We start from the raw sequence: 27,582 nt of genomic DNA, 5'->3' as shown, positions 1-27,582 counted from the left end.
CATGCTTACCTAGGTCTTCCAATGGATGCCATGTGTTTATTTAACATGCAGTGATCGATTTCTAAACAACACCTAAATAAATAAACAGAGCCTGCGTATTTAAGCAAAGGGAGCTTTACAAGTTACTTCCTCAGATGAAAAGTCCTTGATGTTTCTAATATGCTCAAATACAGCAAAGTCTAACTCATCAAATAGTGAATATGAATACTGCTGATTTAACCCAACCTCCTCAATGTCTTTAAGGAAAGCAGAGGGGCTTTATTTAAAGGGGGAGCAGAATTCCCGACACAGGGAGACCTCTGGCACGCCTTCCTGGAGCTGGACACCTACTTGCCACCAATGGTCATCATCTCCTTGGGGCTTCTTAGAAACGATGCCGGTTCTGAACCACAGGTGTCCATGGATGTCCAGGGCCCACAGAGTCTGCTGGTCCCCGAGCGTTACACAGACAGGTTCCAGAGCTTGCCGTTCACTGAAAACAAGGAGGAGGACAGGGGAGTCAGCCCCCATATTCAGAGCCCCCAGTCCACGTCGTGTCTCCTAGGGGGTTTGGCCTGGGAGAAGAGACGCGCCCCACCCACAAGTTCCAAGGAAGGAAGCCTGAGTTTTGAGTGAAATTACTGTGCAAAATAAATTGTTCAAATGTGTTGCAGATTCTGCAACACTTATGAAGACCCAGAATGATAGGACAACAGTGAGCAGGCACATTCGAATTCAGGGCCCCTGAGCACCTCTACCTCACTACCCCCTCCCTCACCAATGAAGTGATCGGGACCCCCCCCATCCCCAGTGCCAGGCTGCACCAAGCAGCTGCAGCTGGGCACACGCTGCCTTTCTTTGGACAGTGCCCTTCCCCCGCCTGCCTATCTGGTGACATCCTCACTGGCCTCGAGGCCCTGCCTCTGCCGGTGGAGCCAAGGCGCCCTCAGTGCTCCGTGTCCCGCTGTCTGGTTTAGGACCATGTGCACTAACTGGCCTCGGTCAGTCGCTGGGAGCTCTGTGAGGGCAGGGCTGTGGCTGAGTCTTCTCTGCACACCCAGCCCAGCACGGTCTGGCTCACAAGAGCGACTCACTCAAGTTTCCTGGGTTGCTAAATTCAAAACAAGAACATCCTAATCTAGTTTTTCTAAGGACCCATAATAACTTCATATTAGCAAAATGATTTGACAGTAATTCTGTAATTAAAATTTTAAATGGCATAATGTAATCAAGTACATGACAATTCAGAGATCAGTTTCAATTGACTAGGATGACAATAAAGAAAAAGATTTGGCCTAACTAAACCATCTGAAGTTCTAAACAGAAGTTCCCTGACACTGGGCCGTTCTGCAAAGAGCTGGTCAGGAGACTTGCTCGAGGTTACACAAGAGACAGCAGCATTTTAAAAAGCTGAGTTTTGACCCAACATCCGGTGTGCCGGTCAGAGGCAGGCACAAGGCGTCTCTAATGTCAGGCTGCTCAAACTTGCCCTGACAGCTGCAGAGAACACTGTAACCATAGAAACCTTCAGGAAACCAGCTGTACCCAGGAAAGGGGAGCCCAGCTGACAAAGAACGGAGGTAGGACAAACCAGGCTGAAGATGTCCCAGCCCCTCCCTGCTGATACCTGACGATGTCACATTTCCACTGCTCCCCTTCTGGACAGAAGCTGCTCACACCCTCCCGGTACAGGAGGGCTCTCTGTTCAGTCAGCGCCCATACCACGCTGTTTCGGGCTGTGACCTGGGACAGGGGGTACGGACAGTCGACCTTTATGGCTCTGGCACAGGGGCGATCCACGCTGAGACCTGCCAGGGAGACGGACAGGAAACCCCCAAAGGCACACAGTGAGGACTTCACAGCTCATTTTTATTCTGTTTACTTCATTTCTGTTTTGGTATTTTGTTATATTCTTTTGTAAGTTTTTTTTTTTTAAAGGTCTATTCAACATACAATGCTTAAATTGTACTTAAATGTAACATCTTATCTGAAGCATTTTCAGATGCTCTTTGAAAACAGAAGGAATAACCACTCAGAATCCTCTGGTGTCTGATGACATCCTGAAAGACCATGAAAGCCCAAAGCAGGAAAGCAGCTCGACCCCTGAGCCACAGGGCCTGGGCCGCCAGCAGCTGCGCTGAGACACCTTCCCTGCTGCTGGCTGTGCCCCTGGAGCCACAGGGTGAGCAGAGGGGCCGCAGTGCCACTGGGCCTGCTGGCATGTGAGGCCTCAGCCAGCCTCTGAGAGGACCTCCAACACAGCAGTCTCCTCTCCCTGCTTTCACCTGGTGTGTGTGTGTGTGTGTGGTGGGGAGGGGGCCCACTGCTAAAATGCAAACTCTGAATCTCCTAGATGAACGGCATTCAAGGCTGTGGAAGGGCCAGGGCTCAGCCTCCCTGCCTCCTTGCAGCCTCTGTCTAAGGGGATGAAAACCACTGCCAGGGGAGCTGGCAGAACAGCTATCACCTAAAAGCCCATGTTCTATGGCCACAGCCTGCGGTTAGGTCTGCGTACTCCAGGGTGCTCCCGGCTGATCACACGAGCGCCCTGTGGCATCGCCGTCCTTGGGTGCACATCCCTGGGCACCGAGGTGGGAAGCACCTGACCATGCTTCACACAGCATGGACCCTGGGGCCAGCCCGAGGCCCTAACCCAGGAGGCGTGGGTGTGATGCGGCTCATCTGCAACCACGGGCTGGTGATGGCTACGGCACTGTGGGTTAGGAGGTAACTGCTCTTCACCCCCAGGCCAGAAGCACCCCATTCCCCCACCGGGAACGAAATGCAAACGCCCCTGGCAGTTGGATGTGCACATGCCTTTCCAGAGCGATTTTCACTTGAAGAGAGACATAGGAAGTGGGCTGGAGAGAGCAGGGTGGCACGCGGCCCGATCCCAGGGAGGCTGCCCCAGAGCTCAGGCAGGAGCTGCGAGGACGTGCCATCCGCACATCTGGGAGAGCCAGATGCGCGAGAGCTGTCAGTCTCAGAGAAGCAGCCCTGGCTGAGAGTTCACAACAGAGATTAAAACATTCTCCTGGCACCAGCAACGTGAAATGGTTACAAGATTGATCTCTACAAAAATCCAAGATGGCCTCTTGACGACCAGAAAAGAGCTCGTGCCCATAACCTTTCCCAGCCACTGATAAATCACACTGCTGTGGGAAACTCATTCCCATTTTGCTGACAGCACATAAACACTGACTCTCATTACAGTTTATTTTTAATAAACAAGTTCCACTGTGTCTCTTCCAGAAGCTAAAGGTTCCCCTCAGGGCAGTTTCCTAGGACAAGTTGAACTGCTATTTAGAGCAAATTATTTCTCGTTGTTTTCTCCTGGCCCACATGTAAATAAGTGTAGAGAAGCAGGGCTCTGACCTGGCTGAAAAATCGAGCCATAAGCTCTAGGGAAAAGGCTGTAATGTCACCTCTGTTGTTCTTTCCTGTTAAGATCTGATACTACAGGGTAAGTGATACACACTGGTTAGCCAGCAGGAGAATCAGACCCTGTCTGCGTCTCACTAAATAATCCTATTAATCCCTGCCCTAAATTTGTCCTGGGTGGAATCTGAGTCAGTAGCAGAGTATTCCAAAGGCAAATACTCTCTAAGTCTGTTAATTTAAATAGATTTTTAGCCTCTTAGTCCTTGTGACTGTTCTAAGTCTGTCACTAACCCAGCGAGGAGCAGGAAGCAGCCATTGCATCAGGACCCACGGCACCCGAGCACCACCTCAGTTACCTGTCTGCAGGTACAGGTCTCCATTGGTCCTGATGACCCAGGCTGTGTCATCACTCAGCGCCACAAACACAGCCTGGGGCAGAGCTTCGTACCAGTGCCGTTTCCCCCTGATGGTCACTTTTCCACAAGCAAAAGCTCGGTTAGATTTCTGTTCAATCTTCCAGAGAAGGGCTCCTGTGGAAATCAAAATTCTATTCACCATCCAAAAACTACTGAGAATTACTTATACAGAAAACTTCATTCGGGGTGCGGGGGCAGAGATTTCTAAATCACACGACCCTTTGCTTCCACCCCACCTGGGGAAAGAGACCAAAGCACCCAGGTGTGAAGGCAGCTGTGTGGCTTCAGCCGTCACGTCACTTAACGTCTCCAAGCCTCATTTCCTCATCTGTGACACAGGGCTCACGCCTGCCTTAGAGGCTGTCAGGAAGGCTGGAGGTGAGAACGTTATCGAGGACCCAGAACAGGGCCGGGCAGCTCACGGGCACCCATGTCAGAATGTGAGCAGGGTGACATGTTAGCCTGCCGAGATGAGTCCCCAGAAAGGAAGCATCGTGAGGCACAAGCAGGGTCCTGAGAGAGGCTGGGGGTCCTGCAGGGTCACTTATGGACCAGAGACAAGAAAAGGAAGCATGTGAGCTGGGCCGTGCTTTCTTCACTCAGAGGGGATTCTGACCGAGATGAAGGCGGGGAGGGAGGGAGGAAGGGAAGCCAGCGAGTACTCTCTCTAGATGGAGTGTGTGGCATAGGCCATGCACTGAAGTGTAAGAAGCCGCAGGCAGGCCCGAGAGCCACCAGAGCACAGACGGGCTGGACCAGAGGGCCTGACGAGGAGCTGGAGGACGGGTGGCAGCAGGACAGATGGCCACGGGGCACAGGGCCCTGCTGCCCACTGAGGATGTGGCCCCAAGGCCATCTCAGCCCAGAACGCTAACCTGGTGGAGACAAGAGTTCTTACTAGAGCAACAAGGGACTGAATGGTTTGGAAACACAAGGTAATTAACATAATCAGGAAAGAACCAAAGTTTCTAAGTGGCTGGGGAGACGAACCCAAAGGTAAAGGACAGAAAAAGAATTAAAACGCACAATTACACAATGCAGCTAATGGAGTAGGTCATTGTCTCAGTTGCTAAGGAGAAATATTTTTCAAACAAGCAAAGACATAAACCAAGGCAACCCTGAACAAACTAGTATTTTAAATAGCGACAAAGACCAGGGAGAGTTAAGGGAACTCCATCGTGAAGCCACCGAGGACCGGTCAGAGGTCACAGACTCAGTTTCCTGACTTTCCTTCCAACGTCCGAACCGTGAACCGGAACTACAAGGCAAAGAAACACATGAACACACCTGTGCTACCTGTCTATCCCCCAAACCGGTGTAGTGACCAACAGGACAAAGCAGAGGAGCAGATAGGGCAGGTATTTCATTCAAGCAGAACGTCCTTCAGGAAATGTCTGTTGCAATAGATCGCTAAAAATGGCTTCCTCACGCGTGAGAGAATGAATGCCTTTTCTTTTTCCACCCACCCAGAGACTGCAGGCGGCTCATTCAAACACATTTCTAAAAAGGAAACCACATAGGGAACACATCCGACATGTGCAAGGGCCCATCTTCACTAGTTCGAGCTGCCTTAAAGCAACACTAAGAAACAGAAACACATTCTATTTTTATAAGGAGCTAGTGTGTTAATATCTTTCAAAATTCAAGCTGTTTGTATAGTTTACAAACAACATGTTCATATGTTACCACTGGAATTAATAAAGAAAGAAAACCTCAAACCGAACATACATCAGCACTATTTACTAACAGATATCCAGCAAAGCAACTCATGTTCTTTGGAGAAAACCCCTCACCCTAGCGGGAAAGGCACGTCTTCAATGGCCGGAGTTGCTGGGGGGACCCGGTGCTAAGGGGGCTCCCCTGGGTCGGGAGGCGGGGCCGGGAGTCAAACCTGAGGGTGAGACCGCCACCTGCTGGACGGCGTCTTCAAACTTCTGCCAGCGCAGCCCAGCACCTGGCAAGGCACTGCAGAACAGGCCACCTTTGTAGTCCAGGCACCAAATGTACTTCTCGGAGACCACCAAGCTGAGGATGCCGTAGCCGGGGCCAGAGTAGCCCATCCAGCTTTCTGCAAACTAACAAGGACAGAGCCCGGTGAGTGCTGCGGAATTGACACGCTCACTGCATTTGCCGTACTGTTGTCCCCAAGAAAAGCGTGCAGATACCACTGAAGTCAGAGCTGAAAGGATCTTCCAGAAGCCATGCAGAGGGCCTCCCCCGCTATCTTTGGGCCATGCTCTAATAGAAGCATTCCGAAATGGGAGCTGTTGTCCCCTCTGGACCCCATAGCACGCCTGAATAACACTTGGTCGTATTATGACATCCTTCCTAACGTAATGCTTACATTAAAAGGATCTGGCTTCACTCTACAGGCATACCTCACTTCACACAAGGACACATGTTCCTGAACATGTGCACGCAAATTGATGTTTTGTACGTAATATCATCACAGATGCGTGAGGAGAAGCAGCACACCACTATCTGCTTTCCCACCACATTTTCTCAAGCATTGTTCCAATCACGGGGCCCAGGCACACCACGTGGCTGATGGAAATCTGGCCAGGACGCTCTGCCCGACTGAATTTGTAGCGTAAAGTGCAGTTGCTGGGATCCTTTTAAAAATGAAACTAAATAAAGTTTTTGTGCTTCAACAAAAGAAACTGCAAAAGAAGTCAATGTATTTGCACAATTTCCCACATATGGAAGTTAACTGCTTCAATGAGAATGGTACCCCGCCCTTTGCATTCTGGTTCTGCTCACCATGACAAGCCTTATCCACCCCCACAACTCTCACCCCCCACCATTTCCTGGCTTTCCAGTTCACTGGAGGAGCTGGGGGCGGGGGGTTTGAAGGCAGGGGACAGGTCCTCAAAGTGCCAGGCTCCCTGTCCCTGGGGAAGGGCTCTTCTAAAGTTCTGGCCTAGAATCCCCATGGGCCACCCCCACAGACCCATCTGCCTGGTAATGCTGGCACTGGGCGGGTACCCCTGCGGACTTCCCACAGTGTTGCGCCTTGCTCATCACCAGCCAAGCCCCACTCAATGAGATGATGGGCACTCGTGTCTGGCTCCTCCCTGAGACTGAGACCCACGATCAGCAGGCCCCTGGCACCAAGGGCAGCCTGGCAGCCTGGGTGCCCAAGAAAGGAAGGATGTGGGAGCCAGAGGCCTAGCCTTTTTGCATTCTGCCTCAAAACAGGCAAGCAGGGCATGTGTCTCTCGAGGCCGGGCAGCAGAGGCTGAGAGGGGGTCCCGAGGCCGGCCCTGCCCTTGCTCCAACCCGTGCAAGCCATTCAACTGTCCTGAGTCTCAGTTTCCTCCTCCATGAAACGGGGACCACAACGGTACCTACTTCCTCACTTGTTTTATTTCTGGAGAAGTAAATGAGCTAAACTCGTGAAGTGCTTAGCATGGTGCCTGGCTCACGCGAGAGCTGCCCAAACGTCACAATTAACACGGGAAGACCCAGCGGTGCATGGTGGGAAAGCACACGGAGCTCTAAGTTCTCACTCATAACCCATACCTCACGTCTACTTAGTAGGAAAAGTTACAACACACGGTTCATTCTGAAACCAAGTACCTCTAACAATAATTACTTGCTGAAGAAAGTAAGCACTTCTTAACAATCACTTTCTTCTATAAAATGCCCAAGAACAGTCAATGATCCTCTCCTGGGTACGTGGGCTAGGTGGACCCACAGGACACTGGACCCCAAGCCTGGTTTCTGCTCTGCCTCTGGCTGAGGACACAGCAGTCTGAGGGACCAGGGTCTTGCCGCTGGCTCTCTCCGCCTCCCACGTGCTCAGAGCCTTCCCCACCACAAGTGTGTAGCCCTCTGCCCCCCAGTTTTCTGGAATGGCCCCGGGGCCCATTCAGCCCTTCCTGGAGATGACTACCACAAAGCGCCTATGCCGGACAAGATGCAACGCTGCTGCTGCTGGTGAAGCGGGTTCCTGAGCAAGGGCACGACAGGTCAGCACTAGACCAGCCATTCAAGGTCCCAGCGTCAGAAACCCCCCAAACCCAGACTTCAAAACATGTGGCCTACAGGTTTTGCGGTAGGAATATAATTTCTTCCCATCAGAAGAAAAATAATCAGTGTGCCCATGACTTCCATTAAGAAAGAAGCCCACACACCTGATCTGACTTTAGCAGCCCAGCGTCATCAGTGGCTGGCTGGCTCAGGTCCTGTGGTGAACGACTGCCTCCAAGATCTGTCACGCTCATCTCCGAGGATGAAGAGGGCAGCCCGTGGGCATAGATGTCCTCCTCATCGCTGGATGTCAATGCCTGGTCCCGTGAAGGCTGCTCGAGGTAAGGCTCGTGGGCGCTGGCTGACACGGCAGAGCCCAACGGAGCCGGCTGTCTGCCCACCCTTCCTAAGTCACATTCAGAACTGACCACTGCTTGCTGGTCCACGTCATCATCAGGCACAGTGTGCCAGGGATTTGAGCCAAGGTGGCCAGGGGCCCCCACGTGGCCTAGGAAGCCCTGCTCTCCGCTGGGCTCCTCGGTGCTGCTCTCATCAGCTCTGGTCCCCAGCAGCCACCCCTCAGCACTGGGGGCCCAACTGAGGCTGGAAGGCACTGGGGGTGAGTCCAGGAGGGGTGCTTCAGAAAATGTGCCTTGGGGGTCATCAGGCTCCCAGCCCCCCACCTCCTGGGCCTCAGCAGAGCTGTCTTGTTCTCGGCAGGGTGACTGTCTGCCACTCAGTCCATTGTCCGCAGGACAAGGCTCCTCGAGTTCTGTGAGGTCACTTCCATCCAAGCCTCCACCTCGCCCCGCCTGTGAGAGTGAATGCAACAGCTCACTGCGCGGCTCAGGCTCGCCTGCCAGGTTAAGGCCTGAGCTTTCCGTCCTACTGTCATCTTCTTCACTCAGCAAGTCAGGGGCGGGTTCAGGCACCTCCAGGACACTAAACACTTCTGGGTCATGATTTTCCTGCAGGACACCATTGGCCTCGCTGCTGAGGTTGCTCTCCTGGTCGGGAGACTCTGTGCTCAGCTGGTCCATGGTGCTGCCCAAACTTGAGGTCAAGGACAGCAGGTCTGTGTGGAGCGACTGGGGGCTGTCACCAGGAAACTCACAGCAGGGAGTCGATTCAAGGGAGCTGTGGCAGGCGGTCCTACTTCCGCCTTCTAATTTAAAACAAGAATGTTTAAAATGAGGTATGGTTCTACACAAAGGCACAAATTAAAAACCAAAATTTTCGCTTAAGAAAAAATACATTTTAAATAAAGGATGTTTTAATGGATGAAGAATAAATCTCTTAAGTACAAACTATCCTGACATGGGGATGTTTTAAGTGGATGCAAATATCCCACACATGATGGACTCTGAGGCCTCACTCACAAAATGTTAAATGAGAAAAAAAAAGGAACAAATGGATCACAGACCAATTTTAAAAAATTATTAAAATGCTTAGGAATCCGAAACATTTTCCTTCAATACTGTAGTGATCTTTAGCGAAAGAGGCTAAACAGGGACCAAGGAGTCAAAAGTTAGATATTCAACATTAAAGCCCATATCCAGTAACACATCCAACAACTAAACATAAAATGAGTCATCTAAGAACCAGCTTAAGTCTTGTTTCCATGACTTTCCCTCCAGGTTCACAGACCCTCAGGTCTAATGAACAGTATTCATGAATAAACCAAAATTTTTATTGAAATATTGAAAAGTAGAAAACCCAGGCCTATTAGGCAGGGTGCTGAGCACACAGGTATGTCACTATCTGAACCTTACAGAGACACTTTACGTGTGCATATGACACATACATTTCACGGTACAGCTCCTCAAAGGAGGGGATGCATGTGCTTTATGTGTTGCATATAATACACCACATTTCACGGTACAGCTCCTCAGAGGAGGGGATGCATGTGCTTTATGTGTTGCGTATAATACACCACATTTCACGGTACAGCTCCTCAGAGGAGGGGATGCATGTGCTTTATGTGTTGCGTATAATACACCACATTTCACGGTACAGCTCCTCAGAGGAGGGGATGCATGTGCTTTATGTGTTGCGTATAATATAACACATTTCATGGTATAGCTCCTCACAGGAGGGGACGCATATGCTTTATGTGTGCGTATAACACATACCACATTTCACTCATGGTATAGCTCCTCACAGGAGGGGATGCAAGTGCTATCTGTGAAATGGCACGTGCTCACACAGGACAAGCAGCGTCCCCGAAGCCCCTGAGCGGGAGGGCCAGCGAGGCTCTGCACAGACCTACCTGTCTTCTTCCGCTTCTTCTTTTTCACTCTGAGAGGCTTCACGACAAGCTCCTGGTCGAAGTCTTCTGAGCTGATCACGCTGAACCTCTGCGTGGCGGGCTGGCCTCCCTTGCCCGACTCCAGGGCTACCAGGGGCCCTGAGCTGCTGTCGGTGGAGTTGAGCGAGCTGCTCCTGCTCCGCGGCTCACTGGCCACAGATGTGCCCCTGAGCCTGGTCTCGGAAGCCGTGGCCCCCGCCGGCTTCTCCACATGCTGCACGTGGGCCTGCTCTGTGCATCCCGGCGGCTCCAGACCGTCTCGCACTGAGAAAGAAGACTCTGGTTTCAGTGCTGGTTATCTGAGAGAGGGTGACGTGCTCGTTCTTATTCATGCTATCCTGCCCTAAATACCAGCCTGCTGAATCCAGAGAACTAGCGAAACGACAGAATCGCACAAAAGATGCCAACAAACGGCTTCTGTCCTCCAGGAAGCTCATTACCAAGACCAGTAAGTCACCACCGCTGTCTTGTAAATAACTCGACAGGAAGGGACTGCCACTAAGGATGGAGCAGGTCTCACTTTAACTCACAAATCCAAAGGGGTCAAAGCGATCGCATACTCATCCTATGCCTTGAATACCTTCAATATTACTCAAAGGACACTTGAAAAAGACACGTGTACCTGTAATTACATTTCTCAGGTTTTATGGAGGGGAAGGTAAGTTTCCACTCGGACGGACTTAAGTTCATTAAAGCAGTCAGCGTCCTGGGTAAGCAGAGGGCAGAGTGAGAAGTGGATGGCAGAATGTCTCACCTGTGCTCTGTCCCCATGACCCGCAGCCGGCCAGGCTGGTTCTAGCCATAGTCCCCTCAACACCGTACCGCAGGCCATGGTGACCCACTCAGCCATCCTTTTGTTATGGAGTGTCTACTGCGTGCCGGAGAGATGCCGTTCTAGGGGCTCAGACACGCCATCACCCTGCAGACAGTCGGGGACCCCTGCTCTCTGCTGGTGGTCAGGGGCACACTGCAGCCTCCGGAGCACACACTGGGGACTAGAAGAGCAGGACCCTGCAGAGTGAAGCCCAGGGCAGGGGAGTGACTTGACGATTCCACAAGCTCTAGGCAGATCGCGTGTACAGCTGCACTGTCCAGTATAGTAGCCACTAGCCATGTAGCTATTTAAATGCCAATGAATTAAAATGAAAGAAAACTTAAAACTCAGTTCCTCAGTTGCACTCGCCACATGTTACGTGCTCAGCAGCCATGTGTGGACCGTGCAGACACAATGTGTCACTACTGCAGAATGGCCTTGCGGACAGTAGGCATCTTGGGCTCAGCCTCAGGGCTCCATGTCACTTCTCTTCTGCAAGCTGCCCCTCATTGCACTGCTAAGGGCCCCAGCTCAGAAACTCAAGTCAGAGCTCATTCCATTTCTTTTGAAATCTGATTTGGAATAACATTCATCCCAACTTGCTCTCTGTGACTTAAGAGGTAATTCACTCCCCTTTCTCTCCATCGCTTAGAGATTATAATTTAGGATCAGGGAAGCTCCTACTACATTTTCATCTTTCCAAGTGCTCAATACCCAGCTAATGTGAGACTGTTCTTTCTCTTTTCCCGTTAACATTGCAGAAAGGTAAAAAGCTAGGGTAAGGTCCCGTGAAGGCTGGTCCGGGCAGCCTGTGGCCCGTCCCGTGACCAAGGGCAGGGCACGTGGCTGCCTCTGTGGCCTGGAGGTCTGCAGTCAGCTGCCTCTTCCTATCCAGGACCCCGTGCCCTCCTGCAGTTACTCAGATGTAATTGACGCTGAACAGAGGAGAAATAACAGCGAAGCTGGCCTGTGGCAGAGATGCCACAGAACCCCAGCGAGCCCACGGCTACAGCAAAGGGTCAACCTTCTGACTAACGTGAGGCAGAGAAATGCTGGCCGAAGCAGAAATCTGAGCGGTAGTTTGGGGCTCGCCTCCCACTACCCCAATCCTCTGTTTTCCAACCTGTAACATGAGGATTCACCTTACTACCAAACACGTACCGAGGTCTCTGATACCGGCCATGTGCTGTGTTAGCGTCACGAAGGTGAGTCACAAGATCCTCGCAACCAAAACATGCAGTTTTGTGAGGGTAAACGGTAAGGAAACACCTCTGAAGTCAAAGCAGCGGTAGGAAAAAGGCCCCAGGAACTCAGTGAAGACACGGGGTGATGGACTTAACCAAGGCACTCAGGGAAAGTGTCACAAATGCAGTGGCCCCTGCACTGGGTGGGGTGCAGGGGATGGGAGAGGCATGGGGCAGAGGGCAGCACCCCAATTGAGGCAGGCTGTTTGGGGCACCCACATGTGGTGTCTGACGTGTCCAGGGCACCGGGGCAGTGTGGGGGAGCTGGCAGCAGCAGACTGGAGGAGCCCTGCACACCACCCCGTTCATGGTGGCAAGAGGGGCACGGCAAGCAGGAAGGGACAAGGCCCCTCTAACCCCAGGCGGGAAGGTGGCCTGGGTGGGAGGGCAGTAGCAGGGAGACGGGTCTCGTGTTTCCCACAAGTTTGTTAGGAGAGTCAAACAGGACGCTGTGACACTGCTCTGTGATCTTCAGAGGCCACACACATGTGGGGGCTCTGGGGCCAGACAGGTGCCCCCGGCGTGTGGCTCACGCATCCCAGTGGTGGTGTTTGTGGGACCCTCATGGCACCTTGCGAAGCCTTAGCTTCCTCAGCTATAGACTCAGGGCCTTCCATACGGGGTTGCTGTGGGGGTTTTGTAAGATCGCGCCTGTTAAGTGCTTAGCACAGTCTCTGGAATACAGTCCGCACACGTGAGTGCGGTGAGCAGCGGGGCTCAGCTGTCACCAACAGGACAATGGTGAATGACCAGCCCAAACACGTACAGTACCGTGGTTGTACGCACGGGAATACATATCCAGATTCTCTGCTCGTTAGAATTTGGGCTTATATCAATTACAAAAACAGTCAAAGGCACAGAAGATAATACTACAAGGGAAAATTGTGTGAAGGGTAAAAGGCATCCCAGATGACAGATGTGAAGGTCCTAAAATCTTATGCAAATCTCTGTCTTTTGGAGCATTAATCCCACACACGGTCCAGACCAGCAAAGCTCAGTCAGGTGGGCACTGAGTTGTCCCTCCTACCTCCCCCACCAACCTCCCATCTTCCAGACCCAGGGGAGCAACACGACCCAACGGGGGACTCTGTCTGACATAGGCCGTCAAGTAGGTAACCTGCAAGAAAAGTACTGTAAACAATATGCTACGAATCATAGAAACCCTTCTTGATTAGATGGCTACAATCACTTAACCAGCAAAATGGTAAGTTTTATAAATTACAAACGGCAATTACATACACACAGTACATTTATAACCAATACAAACCTATTGATGCGAGTCCTTCAGGCCTGCTCGAAATTCTTATAATGTTCCTATCTCCCTTTAAGAGAAATATTTCATGTTCTGTGCAGGAAACAGACACGATATCACCTGATCCTTCCAAACCAGCAATTGTGGCCTGTCCAAAAACAAACAAAAGCAAAAAAAAAATAAAAAAAATAAATCACAAAACCTGGCAGCAGTAATAGTTCAGAGCACACGAACATGTGTAGGAGCCCAGACGAGTCAGAGGGTACCTGCACTTTGTTTTGACGGCTTCAGGGAACTCCGCAGAGTAACTGAATCCAAAGCCAGGTAACAGCTAACAGATATGCGACTTGGAATTACACCTTGCCAGTAAATTTACGGGACTAAGCAAGCAGTCTGTCCCCCACCTCTCAGCCACTCCCTAGACCGTGTCCTCCCTTGCTCCCCACTCTCTGTAACATGGGGCTCCTTTCCCTGGGGGACTGGCCTGTGGCCTCACACAACCGGCCTGCTGCCCTTGTCCATGTTTCAGGTACATACAACCACCAGTCCAAACCCACCCTGTTCCTCCATGATGTCAGGCCTCTGCTTGAATATTTTTCCTGTCCCTTGTTCCCTGGGACCGTTCCAACTTGATTCAGATGCCACCTCCTTGGGAAGCGTTTGCACCTCCTTGGCAATGCCCAGGATTCCTCAGCGCTCACTGTACTTTATACAGCCCCTGTCTGGCATGTCACCCCTGGGCTGGAATAATGTGCCCACAGGCCTACCCCCCCGTGTGCAGTCCTGTGGGACAGACTGGGATGCACTCGACTGTGGTTCTTAATGAGTAAATGAAGGGACAGAGGGTTCCTCTAATGCAGGGGTGTCCAATCTGCGGCCCGCGGGCCAACTGCGGCCCGCAATCCATTGTTAATTGGCCCGCAGCAAATTCCAAAAATATATTTAGTTTACTTAAATAAACCAGGTGAGGCAATACGTACTTCACCTCGAGTGAGTGGCCCGGCTGTTTGAGTATTTTACCGCATGTGGCCCTTGGTAAAAAATGTTGAAAAAAGTTTGGACACCCCTGCTGTAATGTCACATCAAAGCAGACAGCAAACAAAACACAGGACTTCCTGAGCCCGCACTGATGTTTAAAATCTTTTTGCTTTTCAGTCAACAGTGCAAATAAGAGACCAGTTCACTGTCGAAGAGGAAAAGGTCTGAGCTCTTTGTTAATTCTTAAATAATCCCGACGGACAGCTGGAAACACGCCAGTAGTCTGAACGCTGCTGATCACGTCGGCATGGTCAGACCCTGGTGGTGACCACGTCAGCTCGGGGACAGCCCTGTCTCCATTTCTCCGCCTGTGGAATGAGGTTAATCACACCCACGGGAGAAAGCCCTGGGGAGTGCTCAGAGGAGAAGCTGACGTGCAGTCATGGGTCTGCACCCCACCAATTAGCACGTGCATTCAAAGAGCGCTGGCAGAAGTTAAGTTCTCTGTAACTGGGGAACAGCACAAAGATGTCCTTCTCAATGTTCCTTACAAAAAGAAACAAAGTCAGGGCTAAAAGATACCTGGTGGCCCCACCCCCTTTTCCCCCCCTCCCATCCCACGTTCCAGGTAAGGAAGCTGAGGGGCTGCTGTTCAGAGGCAGAACCAGGCTCGACTCCTCCCGAGAAGACAAAGCTCCAGCCCAGTCCTGCCTCTGCAGTCAGCTTTCTCTCCACCGCACCGGCCACCTGCTTCACCAGGAAGGGCTGAGGACTAAGTTAGTAAGGCTTCAGGGAGGTGCAGTTGATCTCATTTTCTGTTGCGACACACCAAATAAGAAAACCCTTTAATTTCCACAGTGAAGCTCGGCTTGTGAAAGAAAAGGGTGTCTGTCAGAGGCCTGCTGGCTTCAGGAGGGGGGCGGTGAGCAGGACGGGCGGGTGGAGGCTGGGCAGTGGGAATTATCTACAAAAGAGTAAAAGCTCTGCTCTGAAGACGAGGAGAAACTGAAAAGGAACAGCTGGTTGTTTTAAGTTCTTATATCCGACTAATGGTAATCATCTGTTATACCCTGATTTAAACAGATTGTTTCCTACCACGATTTGATGATCCTGGAAAGTTACCCAAGATACATCACTAAGTAAAATGTTAAAAAAAAAAGGCAAAGTAATGTGGCTCCATTTGAGTAAAAGAACAAGGTGGAAAGAAAGCTGGAGAGAAACCCCTGGGCCACTCTGCGGTGTCCAGGCGAGGGCTCCGAAGTGACTCAGTTTAGTGTCTGTCATGCCTGAGTTTTCATTACATTCACTCATAGACATTTGGTAGTCAGAAAAAACATGATCCAAATAGACTATGAAGAACAAGTTTAATTTTGTGCTTAAATACAAAAAAACCAAAAAAAACCCCACACAATTTTTGGGCAGGAGGCAGGGCTACGAGTATCAAACCAAGTATTTTTTCCCAATCTACAGAAATAGCCAAAGCTTCATTTGATTTCCTCGACTGGCCCAGAGGAAAAAGTAGCACCTGCACTGTTTCCTCCAGCATTCGGAGAAGCAAGGTAAGCACTCCCTTGCCTTCAGAAGTTGAGATGTGGTAGGGCCACTTCGCTTACCTGGTTGATGGTGTCGAGAAGGTAAATACTATATTCATTCCAACTCAACACCCAGCCTTCTTGGAAGAAACATGAAACAAGCCCCAGGTGTTTCTCGGGTAAGCTGCCACTTCCCCTGTCGCAGGATTCCAGACGCGGGTACAATTCAAAAGGCTTGACTCCTCCGGCAAAGACATCTTTTAAGATAAACGTGGCTTGAACAGTCCCACGGACGTCAGCCTTCCACAGCCGGAGCCCCGGCCGCGATGCGTACAAGGTTAGATCGCTTTGCTTACAAAGTCCTGGTATAAAACAAGCACCAAATTTTCCAGTGCTGAAATTGCAGGAGAAAAAGGAAAAATAGACACAGACTGATTTAAAGGGATTGTGGCAATCCTGATAGTCACCATAACAGAAATTTCTTGGCGAAGACTAAACAAGATTGATTTTTTTCAAACCCTTTTCTATGTTCCTCTTGTTCACTGACCCACACTGTCATCCCTGTGCCTCCAAGGACAAGGTCTGTCTTACACTCCTTAAGACCTCCCAGCGCTGTGTGCCTTGAGCACATTTCCTGGTTTCAAGGTCATTATTTCCTGTGTAATCACTGAGGCTGGTGCTGTACTCGGCGCTTTATCTCCACTCTCTCGTTTAATCTTTACAACAACCCTGTGAGGCAAATATTACAACTCCCGTTTTAGAGAAAAGGAAACTGAGGCAGGAGGTGACAGATGCAGGTTGGCCCACCCTCTCCCTGCTCTGAAATCCTGCTCCTTCTAACGTCTAGTTGCCGGGCTTACTCCAACAGCCCCACGAGTGAGCTTGACCTTAGGATCTAGGCAGCCCTTTTGAAATTTCTCTAAACCATCAGAGGGACCAGATTTTCCTTTTAGTCCCCAGGCTTGGTACTTTTTCCTATTTTAAACATTATGAAATATCTAACACAAAGAAAAAGATATGTTATATACATATAAATTTAAAGCCTAATAATGAAATCTGTATCTGGGAACCCATCCTTCAACTTGGGAAATAAACCATCAGTGACATTGTTGCTCTCCTCTGCTCCTAGAAGCTCCTGCCCCCTCTGCTCTCCTGGTGTGAATACCAGGCTGAATTTTGGGTTGTTATTCCCTTGCTTTAATTGCTAGTGTAGCCACACAGCCATGTATCCTTAAACACTGCAGCATTTAATACTGTTTGTCTTTCATTTGTATTAAAAACGTGATGTTCTTTGCATGCTTTTGAAACTTGCTTTTGACTTCAGTCATAGTTCTAAGACCCATCCCTGATGATAAAAAGCTGTCGCTCCTTCATCTTCACTGCTGTATAGTATTCCACACTTTATCTTCTCCCTCCCTTGTCGATGGGCATTTGAATCACTTTCTCACCCTGAACATCAGTGCTATGAACGTTCTGCACAGCACCTCCCGGGACGCAGGTGTAAGAATTTGTCAAGGAGAGTTCAGAAGCGGAATTGTTGGGTTGCTGAGTAAGAGCAAATTCAAGTTTGGAGACAATGTCACACTTTTTCAATGTGATCGTAGCAACCTACACTCCTGTCAGCAATCTAAGAGTCTCACTGCTCCACATCTTTGCCAAATCTCAGCCTTCCACTGGAGTTCAATTGAAGAGTTTCAGTTCAACTGTAAGTCCTGCTGGTTCCAAAATATTTCTGACTTTGACTAGCAGAAAGAGTACTGGCTTTAGATCGACAGCTGGGCTCACTTTCCGGCCCTGACCTTTAATAGCTATGTGGTGTGTAACCTCTTTATACCTCAATTTTCTCATCTGTAAACCAGGGATAATAATTCCCACCTCTAAGGTGAAGTGAGGGTTAAATGACATAACCTATGAAGGCACAAGAAGCAATGCTTGTGACATCGCAAGTCCCCACAAAGCTCGACTCCATGCATGAGTCTGCAGGTGCTCACAGCTGGGAGCCACCTCTAACTACCTATGTCACCACTGCATGGTCACTGTAATACAGGGACTCAGCTCCTGCTCCCCGCACAAGAACGCAGGATATGGTGAAGCCAAAAAGGAACACCCACGGAGCCATGGATGGGGGTTCAAGCTGCGCACAGACAAGTACAGACAAGGGGACACGTTCGGACCGGGGCATGAGAAGGCTGGACGCTGATCCCTGCACGGGCAATCACCAGGTGAGAAAAAGGGAAGGGGCACTCTGGGCAAAGGGACATGCTGAGCAGGGTCTTGGCAGGAGGCTGGCTCCAAGGAGGTGCTGAAACGTGTGGGTCAGGAAGAAGCAGATAAGTTGGGACGCCCAGCCCAAGCCGGCCGGGTGCAAAGATCCTCAACCCCCGACCTGGCCACCACCCACTGCAGTGTGATTCTGCAGCACTTGCTGATGTCATTCTGCAGTGGACCCCAGAACCCGAAGCTTTAAGGTCTAAGCACTGTAGGATCCTAAAATCATCAGTAAATTCACCTAGTTCCTTAGTTTTGGTGGGGATGATTTCTAGAAAAATCACTGATGACTTTAAAAAATCTACTGTGATTCATTCCCCTTATGGGCCACATTAATATGAAAGGAGTGCTTTCAGGTTAATACATTCTAGCTGTAAAATAATGTTTTCTAATTTTATGTATGATTTATGGTGCCATAGACCTGAAATGCTGAACATGGACGTGGATGCCAAAACGAGAGAATGAAAGTCTGAGACGGGTGTGGGGCATGAGCCAAGATGTGACAAGAATCTCAGCAGCCCAATGCCCAAAGGTCAACAGACAGGCATGACAGTGACACTGTCCCAGAACTTGACGCTGGCTCTGACTGGGGTACAGGTCACACTGCAGCACCCAGCATGGACTGCAGCATGCATGCACTGCTGGAACAGGCTGTCCCTGACGCCTGGACTGCAGGAGACACGGCAACAGGTATGGAGAGGGTCCTGACATACACAATGCCACAGAAACACAGAGAACAAAGATGACACACGTGTGGGGATGGCGAGGGTCTGAGATTTTCTGGCAGTAACACATGTATTGTTTGTCCGACCTGAGGAGGCTCACAGATCAAAGAGGACCACTTCATCGCCCACCGCCGAGTGCCCCCACCGGCCGGCACCTGCCCCTGCCCCACATCCCCACAGCCACTGCGGTCCCCTTCTGAGTCCTGGGACACCCAGAGCCCTGGCCTAATCCCGGGCCGTGGCATTTTACACTCCCTGAGACCAGATGCTATTCTCATGCTTTATTTAGGCTTCAGCTCAAAGATCACTTCCCTGCGGAGGGCGTTCCCGACCATTCTATCCAAGGGAAGCCGCCTGCCCCTCTCTCCCCCCATGGTTCACCTGTTGTTCCCTCCACAGCCCTTACTGCAGCCCCAACATTTCTCTTGCTTGAGGGCACAGACCTGTCCCCTGTGTGTGCTGTGTGCTGCTGCTCCGCAGGCACTCACCCCACACGTGCTGAACGAAGCCCGGCGTCCCAGGTGGACATGCCAGCATGCAACAGAAGACAGCATTGAAGACACAGAGCTTGGAACTTTCCCATTTATTCTGTGTCCTCCCTCACCTCTCTAAGGCTCTATAAAATACACCGACCACCCTTGGAGAAAGGGGACACATTCATTTGTGTCTGTGTCCTGGAACGGTGCCTGGCATACAGTCCATCTTTAATCAACGCTGCCCGGACCAGACACCAGGAGAGGCTCGCAGAAAAGTGCTCACATTTCACAAAACAATTACAAGGCCAGATGGGAAGACAAAGACTGTTGGGAATATGACCCATGTGAAAGGTAACTGGTTTGTAAAGCTCTCTTTATACTCCCCCTTCCTTCCAAAAAGACACACTGCAGTACGACCCAGACCGACGAGCCAGGACAAAACGTCAGGCAGAAGCTGCAGCACCGGCAGAGGAAACCAGGACCCATCCTGAGAACACTAAGCCCAAGCTACAAATTTCACTCTTTGCCAGGGGCCAATAAGGAGATTTCTGCTATCAACAGGCCAAACTGTTGATGGAATTAGCAGGTTCTCAGCAGACGCAAGGGTTGGCATGGCAGTGTCTTTTCATAGCTAAGGGCTGCCACACAGAAGAGAATAAACTTCCACTGTGCTGCTGTGAAGGATGGGACACAGAATAATGGGAGCTGCGAGGACCAGAGGCTGACCTCACCCGACCTCCTCCCGATGGCACCACCAGCCTCAGCCGGTCCTCATCAACGCGTGCCAGTCCCACGTTTCCAAGTCAGCCTGCTCTCCCCCTTCACTACGCCACCCAACCCTCTCCTCCTGCCTCCAGCCCGTCTGCCCCCCGCCCTGTGATTCTCTCTAGGCACTGGGGCCCCTCTGCTGAGGACACCTCCAGCTCCCGCCCAGCCTCTTCTACTCCCCCAACCTGACTCAGGATAAGGAGGGTCAACTCCCCCACTCTATGAACCCCCTCCCCACTGACCCTGCTGTCACACAAACTTCCACACAGAGTTCTACAAGCATGCTTTGGGGGGATACGGGGTGGCACCCACGTGCTGCTGCCACCTTCTCTCCCCCAGATGCAGGCAGGTAAACTTGGCCTAACCCTCCTTGTCACTGTTTTCCTTTCAGGCATCAGGTCACAGGAGGGACACCCTCTCAGCCTGGAACCTTTCAGCCCTTCCAGACCCCCTCCTCTCCTCTTGGCTAATTCTACTCCTGCCCCTGGCCCCGTTCCTTCTGGAAGGCTGGCCGGCTCAGAAGCCTGACTGCAGACAGCACCCTGCACACGCCGCTCCATAGCAGGTCACACAACTGCTGGTGACCTTCCTGCTGAGCTCACTAAGTTTCCATGCTCACACCGGCCTTGCCTACCAGTTACCCCGAGTCTGCCACAGCCTGCACAGCACACACAGGGCAGAGGCACCCAGCAAATGCTGGCTCATCAGGGCTGTGAGGGGTGGTGCCTGCACAGGAGCGGGCACAGAGCAGACTGCCTTGTGGCTTCCCCAGGCCCTGGCCCTCGTGGCAGAGTGGCCGCACCTGCAGAGGGATGCGTGCTTCCTCTGTCTGACACCGGGATGAGGCACCCTGGGCAGGCTGGGGGTCCGCCAGGAAGCCCAGGCTTCGAGCCGCTGTGGGCTTGCCCGTGGCAACCCGGGAACCTAGGAAACCTGACAGCCCCTTCTGTAAGCAGCAGGCCGAACACTTGAGAAGCTCACCTTTTCCTTGGCTGGGTTCCGATTTGCTTGACAGACTTTTCCTCAGTGTAAAACAGCAGGCTTCGCTGTAAAGTGGACACGAGCAGCACTTTCTGGCTGTAATCCAGCTGCACAATTGAAGACGGCTCTTCTAACACCAGATGGGAGTTACAGACACCCTGTTAGAGAGAGGCCCGTCAGACTCAGCTCAAGGTGGTGTGCCAGCCTGCCTCCATGACTAGGAAGCGCCCTTTCTGTTATTCTTACTTAGGTCAATTTACACCTGAAAACGTAGGCTCTCATTCTCATCAGGTTCAGTGTCAATCCACTGCAATACAATTATTTGGAAAAGTCCTTAACTAACGAGAGAAAATAGTCAATGTTAACACCTATCTCGGGACACATCAAGTTTGACAAGAAACATCTGAAAATTCTGTATGGTTTCTTTAAAAATGTTATCAGTAGATAGTTCAAAGAATTCATAAAAATCTAAGCATAAATATGTTGCACCATGTGTATAATTTATTCTAACAACACAATGGGACATTCTATAAAATTTTTGTGACAACGACCAGCTACGTTCATATTACACTTCCCCTCACAAAGAATTCAAAGCAATTTTGAGGACATTTTATCCTTGCCCACTGAAAGGGTCAGAGAAAACAAGATGTTAGAAAGAAATTAAACTGGTATTAAATATATTAAAGAACAAGTATAAAATTATAGAAGGCATTTTACTGCTAACACAAACATAGTTCTTGGTGTCAAAGATCTGCTTGTATAAGTCACTCTTCTCCTGAACCAGTTTCTTCAGTTGTTTAAGAAATATTGATAAAATATCATAGACCATTTTTAGGGGAGAAAGAGGGAGCAGCAATCAGATTAGTTAAATTAATATACAGTAAAATTCACCCTTTTAAGACATACGGTTCTATGAATTTTGACACATGCATAAGTCATGTAACCACCACCAAAATTTAGAGAAATTCCCATTACCACCTAAACACTTAGGACTTTTGAAGCAGATTTTCCTCCCATCTTTGCAGTTAGGCAAACGGTAGCTTTTCAGTTTTTGACTTAGCTTGGAATGGAATGAAATTTATTATATTGAATTTGCAAAAACATGCATCTTCCCTTTTTTTTTTTTGGCAAATCTCACGAAGTACTTTGTCTTTAAAAACACCTACCAGAACCTCAATAAAGCTGAGGAAAAAATAATCAGAGTGCTAAGGACACTGCTTTCTGCACATGACTCTCTCTCCATTTCCGGAAATGGGGGTGTATGAGCACTGTTCCCTGCACTGCCCGCAGGCTGGGGGAGTGGCATCAGGAAAGTACAAATGCAGGGGACCCTTAACCCTAACAAATCATCCTCCTGCAGAGCAGCGGTTCTTCAAGTGTGGTCCGCAGTTGCTGAGGGTCCCTAAGACCCTTTTCAGGACTGTGCAAGGTCAAAACCATTTTCTTTATGACACTAGGCTGTATCTGCCTTGTTCAGAGCTGACAGTACTGATGGAACAGCCACGGTGGGTACAGCCACTGGAGCCTGGGCGCCCGCAGCGAGCGGGGCAGTGAACCCAGCCGTTGTCCCTGTGCCCTGCCCCACCACGCACTCTCAGCGAAAACATGCATTTCACTGAACAATGTCTTTGATGCAGGAAAACTACAACTTCTTTACATCCTGACCCTTGGGTACATGTATTTCTGTCTTTTGTTGTGTGCACACACAGCCCTCCCCTGCGTCTGGAGTTCTCTGGTCTCTCAAGGACAGCACTCATGTGGCCGTTAGAACTGTCGGCTGAGCCAGCTGCTTCTTCACAGGCACCAATTTTTTACTTGGAATACTATAATTATTCCAACTTGGATACTTGGCAGACATTTTCTCAGAAAGAACAAAGCGAGCCTGTCACCGCAAGGACAAGTGATAGTATTTGTGGCTGATAATAAAGTGTTCAAGCTTTCAAGTGAAGATGGGCATTGGAAAACATGTGTCCACCCTTGTGAACTTGACAGATTCCCAGGCTTTTCTGACCAGAATGAAGCTGATACTGACAAAGATGCTTCCTTTGATAGTATATAATTAAATGTTCAACATTTGGAACATCTGCCTCACTCAACGGATCAATATTTTCTAAGTGAACAATGCACCATGTTACAAGATCACACATGGGTCAGAGAGCTGTTAAGAGAGCAAGACAGACCAGTGGACTTTACTGTGGCAGAGCATGAAACATTCACCCATATGGTTTCAGATCCCACACTGTAACCAACCTTTAAAGAAACTACCACTGATATGATTAAAGAAGAATAGCCACAGTTCTCTAAAGAGGATCCTAAAATACTCCTCCCATTTCTAACTGCATGTCTATGTGAGGCCAGATTTTCTTTAAATTCTCCAACCAACATCATGTATCTGCAGCAGATTGAAGGCAGAATCCAGCGGTCTTCTACTAAGCCAGACGTTAAAGAGATTTGCAAAAATGTAAAGCAATGCCATTCTTTCTAATTGTTTTAAAAATAGTTATTTTCACAAAAATATTATTTACGTTAACATATAATAGGTTTATACTATGGTTTCAAAATAAAAATAATAGATATTTAAAAATTTCTCAGTTTTAATTTCTAACACGTTGCATTCAGTAGATGTAACTCATACAAATAACAGCGCTTTGGGACCCTCTTTGTAGGATGTAAAAGGGTCCTGAACCCAAAAAGTTGGAGAATTACTCTAGAGAGTATTTGTAAAAAGTCAGTCTTGGGTCAGAGGGATGAAAGATCACTCAGCTAGGAATTGCTGAATTCCTACCACGGGCTAGGAACGAAGGCCGCAAATAGGCCAACGAAAGGCTCATACCACCGGGGAAGGAGCGCAGCCCAGCCGGCCTGACCAACACCACCACCCATGGCACAGGCGGCGGGAGGGCGCATGCGCATGCACAGCAGCAAAGGTGCAGGCTTTGGAGCAGAGTCTCAGTTTGAAGTTGAGCTCTGCCAGGTATTAGCTTGTGACCCTGGGCTAGTGACGGGATCTCTGCGGTGGTTTCTTCTATTGATTGGGGATGAGAACACATAGCTCAGGGTACTCTGTGAGGATTAAATAAAATAACAAACATGAGGGTGGGGGGCTGGGATGGTGCTGCCACCAAACCTTCCCGCCTGCCTCTCTCCCACAGGTCACCTCACACAGGCAGGGTGTGGCTAGGGGCAGGCTTGCTACCCCCAGGAAGCACGGCTCCCTTCCAGTTATGATTATGAAATGCTTCAGACCGCCTGCAAACCCTTCAAGGAATTGGGAACGACAGGGGCTTCTTTTCTAAGTGGCAGCAATAGACAACAGGAGAATGAAAAAGTGAGTGTTCCAGTAGAAACAAAGGCCAACTCTTTGGCCCCAGAAGCGGAAGCTTATACAACATTAGAAAAGTCCTGGAAAGAAAATGTTACAAGTAACAGTTGAGATTACAGAGGGAGGATGATGGAGAGTACAAGCTGACTGACTGAAAATTCAGTTATGAGTACAGTTTCTCCAAATATAAGACAGTCAACAATATTTCTGAAAATAATTTTACCTGGTCTAGATCCAGAGAGGAATAGACAATTTTCCCTTTGTCGTCGCCAGAGAACAATTTCATTCCATTGGGGCTCCAAGCCAGAGCTGTTATGCTATTTTTGTGAATACCAGTGACATCAAATCTCCGAAGCTATGAATAAATGATAAAAATACACGTGAGAAAAAGCAAAGGATAAACACTGTGAGATGGAGCTGTGTGGACAGGTGGGATGCAGCCCTCCTACTGAGGCAGGACCTGGGTTCCACCTGCCTATTTACCTTTAAAACCCACAGGGAACGGCCATAGAATATGAAGCAAAATTTATATCACTCCTCCGTGCTTTATGTCCTACCAGGAACAAAAATGGTACCAGATTATAAAGAACATAGTGCTAAGCTTCTCCAAGCACGTGTTTTCTAGGCAGAGGAGGATTTCTCATTTTAAAATCCATGAGGAATTTGCCAAGAAGCTAACAAATGCTAAAATGATTGGTGCTTACCTGTTTATTTCTCCCGGGCAATGAAGACACAAGTTGAAACACTGCAACCCTCCCAGAGGCCGTGCCTGCAGCCACCAGGTCATCGAAGCAGCTCAGCAGCTTCACCACTGTGATGGATTCCGTTTTCCCCTAAAGGAGAAACATCCAAACCCAAAACGTGTTGTAAAACATTACCAGTGGAGTGGAAAACTTTATCGGGCTGCAGCCTACACATACCCCTGACAGGAAGAGCATACAATTCAGAATTAAATCTGTTAAGCCCTCCTTTTTCTTTCCTCGGTGTTTAATCAGTGAAATAACCAAGTTAAAAACTGCATTTCTGATGGACAAGTTGTTCAGACACTGTGGTCCCCGGTCCGCCTGCCACACAGGCTCGCTGCGAGGACCAATGAGACAACACACCTGGAAGTGCTTTACAAATGGTTCCTGGTGTGTTTTGGTTCTGAAATTAGTAATCATATTAAATAACATTCACTCAAGCTCAACAGACTGGTTTATTAAAATACACGCGTACGAGCATTGACACAGATATTCAGGCTTCCAGCCCTCATAAGTGATCATTTTTTCAGTTTGAAACCATTGATTCAGAAAAATTACACAACTGTTTTGGCCTTGCTGAGACGTATGGCAAGACGTCCAAAAAGCCACTTTGATCCAAGCCACTGTGGTACTTTAGACGGTAGTCAATCTGTCAATAGATAAGCACACCCTCCGTGTTCAGAGGACTGAGTCAGCTGCCATGGTAACAAACTAAAGTGGGTTGCAGTCCCTTCTCTTAAAGCTTAGCTGTGGCAATGACACGTGCACTTGAAAAGCCACCCACAGCCAGGGATGCTAATGCCTAAGCTCACTTTGATCTTTACAGCTTTCAGGGGATTCTCATGGGCTATAAATAGTCCTGATGCCAGATCGTGGTTCCAGGGAAGGGGTTTGGCTCTTAAGTTATAGGAAGGAAAAGAGGGGCCCTTGAAGATCCCTGATCTTGCAGGTGTGTCAGGCAGGGGTGATTCAGAGGGAGGTGCAGGGAGGGGCGAGTGGGGCCGGGTGGTCAGGCAGACCACCGGGAGCCTGGAGCGACAGTTCGGGCAGGAGGTGGCATGCCCCTAGCTGGAGGAGTGGAGTACCAAACGGGCACGAAGGCAGTAAACCCTGTGAAGATGGAAGACTCTACTAAGACCTGGTTACAATGAGGAAGCAGCAGAGAAAACAGCAGAGCAACTCACTTCCTGAGCGTTTCCCTGTCCCCGGCAACTTGTGAAGCACTTTACACCTGTTAACTCCTTGAATCCTCACACAACTGTGAGGGCAGGTGCCGTGGTCATCCTCATTTTACAGAGGTAAGGGATGTGTCTAAGGTCCCACGGCTAGAGAATCAGGAGTGTGGGTGCACGCCAGTGTGGCTCCCCAGAGGCCCTGCTCGGCCTCGCCGCTCTGTGAGCAAGCCCGCAGGCCTCCCAGACGGAAGGCGTGGGAGGCTCATGCAGAGGAAGGAGAATGAAGGACCTGGTCATCTGGAGTGTGGGGAACATAAGTGATGGTCCCAGAATCCACGGTGCTGCTTTGAGAGAAGGTAACACACAACATGTTTAGGTAAGAATAGTCTTGACGTGGTAGCAGGACGTTGAAAAAAGAATATTTTCCTTGGGAATTTGTAATTATAAAGACCACCACCACCACATCGGGAATCAAAATCATTCACTAGAGATCTTGCTATGTCATAGCACAAATTTAAAATTGTTGTGTAAGTTTTCTGAGTGAATGGTTTCAAACTAAAAACTCATCACTCAGATGGGTTGGAAGTCTGCATATTGGTGTGTGGTGCTTATACCTGTGCTTTTAAATAAACCAATGTGCTAAGTTTGAGTTAATGTTGTTCAATATGATTACTAGTAAGCGTTATGGTTCTTGGCGTAAGAACCAAAACATCCCAAGACTCAGATTCTCAACACTTTACTTCAGATAAACAAAATATGTGGCTTCAACTTCCAACAGTACCGTGTCTAGCTATTCCGCAGAAGATTTCTCTCCAAACACCTTGAAATGCAATGTAAGATACATAAAACATCCTTTTAAAGCTGATCTCTAGAAAGAAAAAGAAAATCTACAGGAGCCCAAGTGAAAAGAGTATTGCCAAACTGATGTAGGTGATGTTGGATCTGCCGGCAGTTTCTGAGTGCGGGCCGGGATCTTGTCTCGTGAAGCCAAAGAATGGAAACACGGACCAGGGAGAGGCAAAAAGTTTTAAAAAGAGGATAGTTTATTAGAGGCAGGAGTGGAGGTTGCAGCTCCCGAGCGGGAGGGGGTTCCGAATGGGGGGTGCCCCATGACTGAGGCAAAAGCTCTTACTTTTATACCTTCCCTTGCCTGCTTGGGGAAGGGGAGCTGTTTGAAGAAGGGAACTTGTTTGAAGAAGGGAACTGGCACCTTCTAATGAAATTCATCTACCAGGTTTGTTCTGCTTG

The 27,582-nt window shown here is 49.5% G+C and overlaps 1 protein-coding gene across 4 annotated transcripts in view; it reads right to left on the bottom strand.

Moving 5' to 3' along the window:
- TECPR2 (tectonin beta-propeller repeat containing 2) overlaps positions 1-27,582 on the bottom strand; it is an 87,394-nt gene that overhangs the window by 39,987 nt on the left and 19,825 nt on the right. For all 4 annotated transcript variants that reach the window (XM_019747190.3, XM_074326898.2, XM_074326897.2 and 1 more), the window contains exons 3-13: positions 25,121-25,249; positions 24,640-24,771; positions 21,095-21,252; positions 15,958-16,270; positions 13,382-13,514; positions 10,018-10,320; positions 7,913-8,913; positions 5,668-5,851; positions 3,717-3,890; positions 1,607-1,787; positions 331-472 (exon numbers count right to left, since the gene is read on the bottom strand). In XM_019747190.3, the coding sequence (XP_019602749.3) occupies positions 331-472; positions 1,607-1,787; positions 3,717-3,890; positions 5,668-5,851; positions 7,913-8,913; positions 10,018-10,320; positions 13,382-13,514; positions 15,958-16,270; positions 21,095-21,252; positions 24,640-24,771; positions 25,121-25,249 (2,850 nt within the window). The remainder of the gene's footprint in view (positions 1-330; positions 473-1,606; positions 1,788-3,716; positions 3,891-5,667; positions 5,852-7,912; positions 8,914-10,017; positions 10,321-13,381; positions 13,515-15,957; positions 16,271-21,094; positions 21,253-24,639; positions 24,772-25,120; positions 25,250-27,582) is intronic.

Source organism: Rhinolophus sinicus, chromosome 3, assembly GCF_057876585.1.
Source record: "Rhinolophus sinicus isolate RSI-liver-muscle chromosome 3, RSI-T2T, whole genome shotgun sequence".
NCBI classification, from domain to species: Eukaryota; Metazoa; Chordata; class Mammalia; order Chiroptera; family Rhinolophidae; genus Rhinolophus; species Rhinolophus sinicus.
The sequence above is the reverse complement of the archived record's forward strand: the minus strand, read 5'-3'. Positions and strand labels throughout refer to the sequence as shown.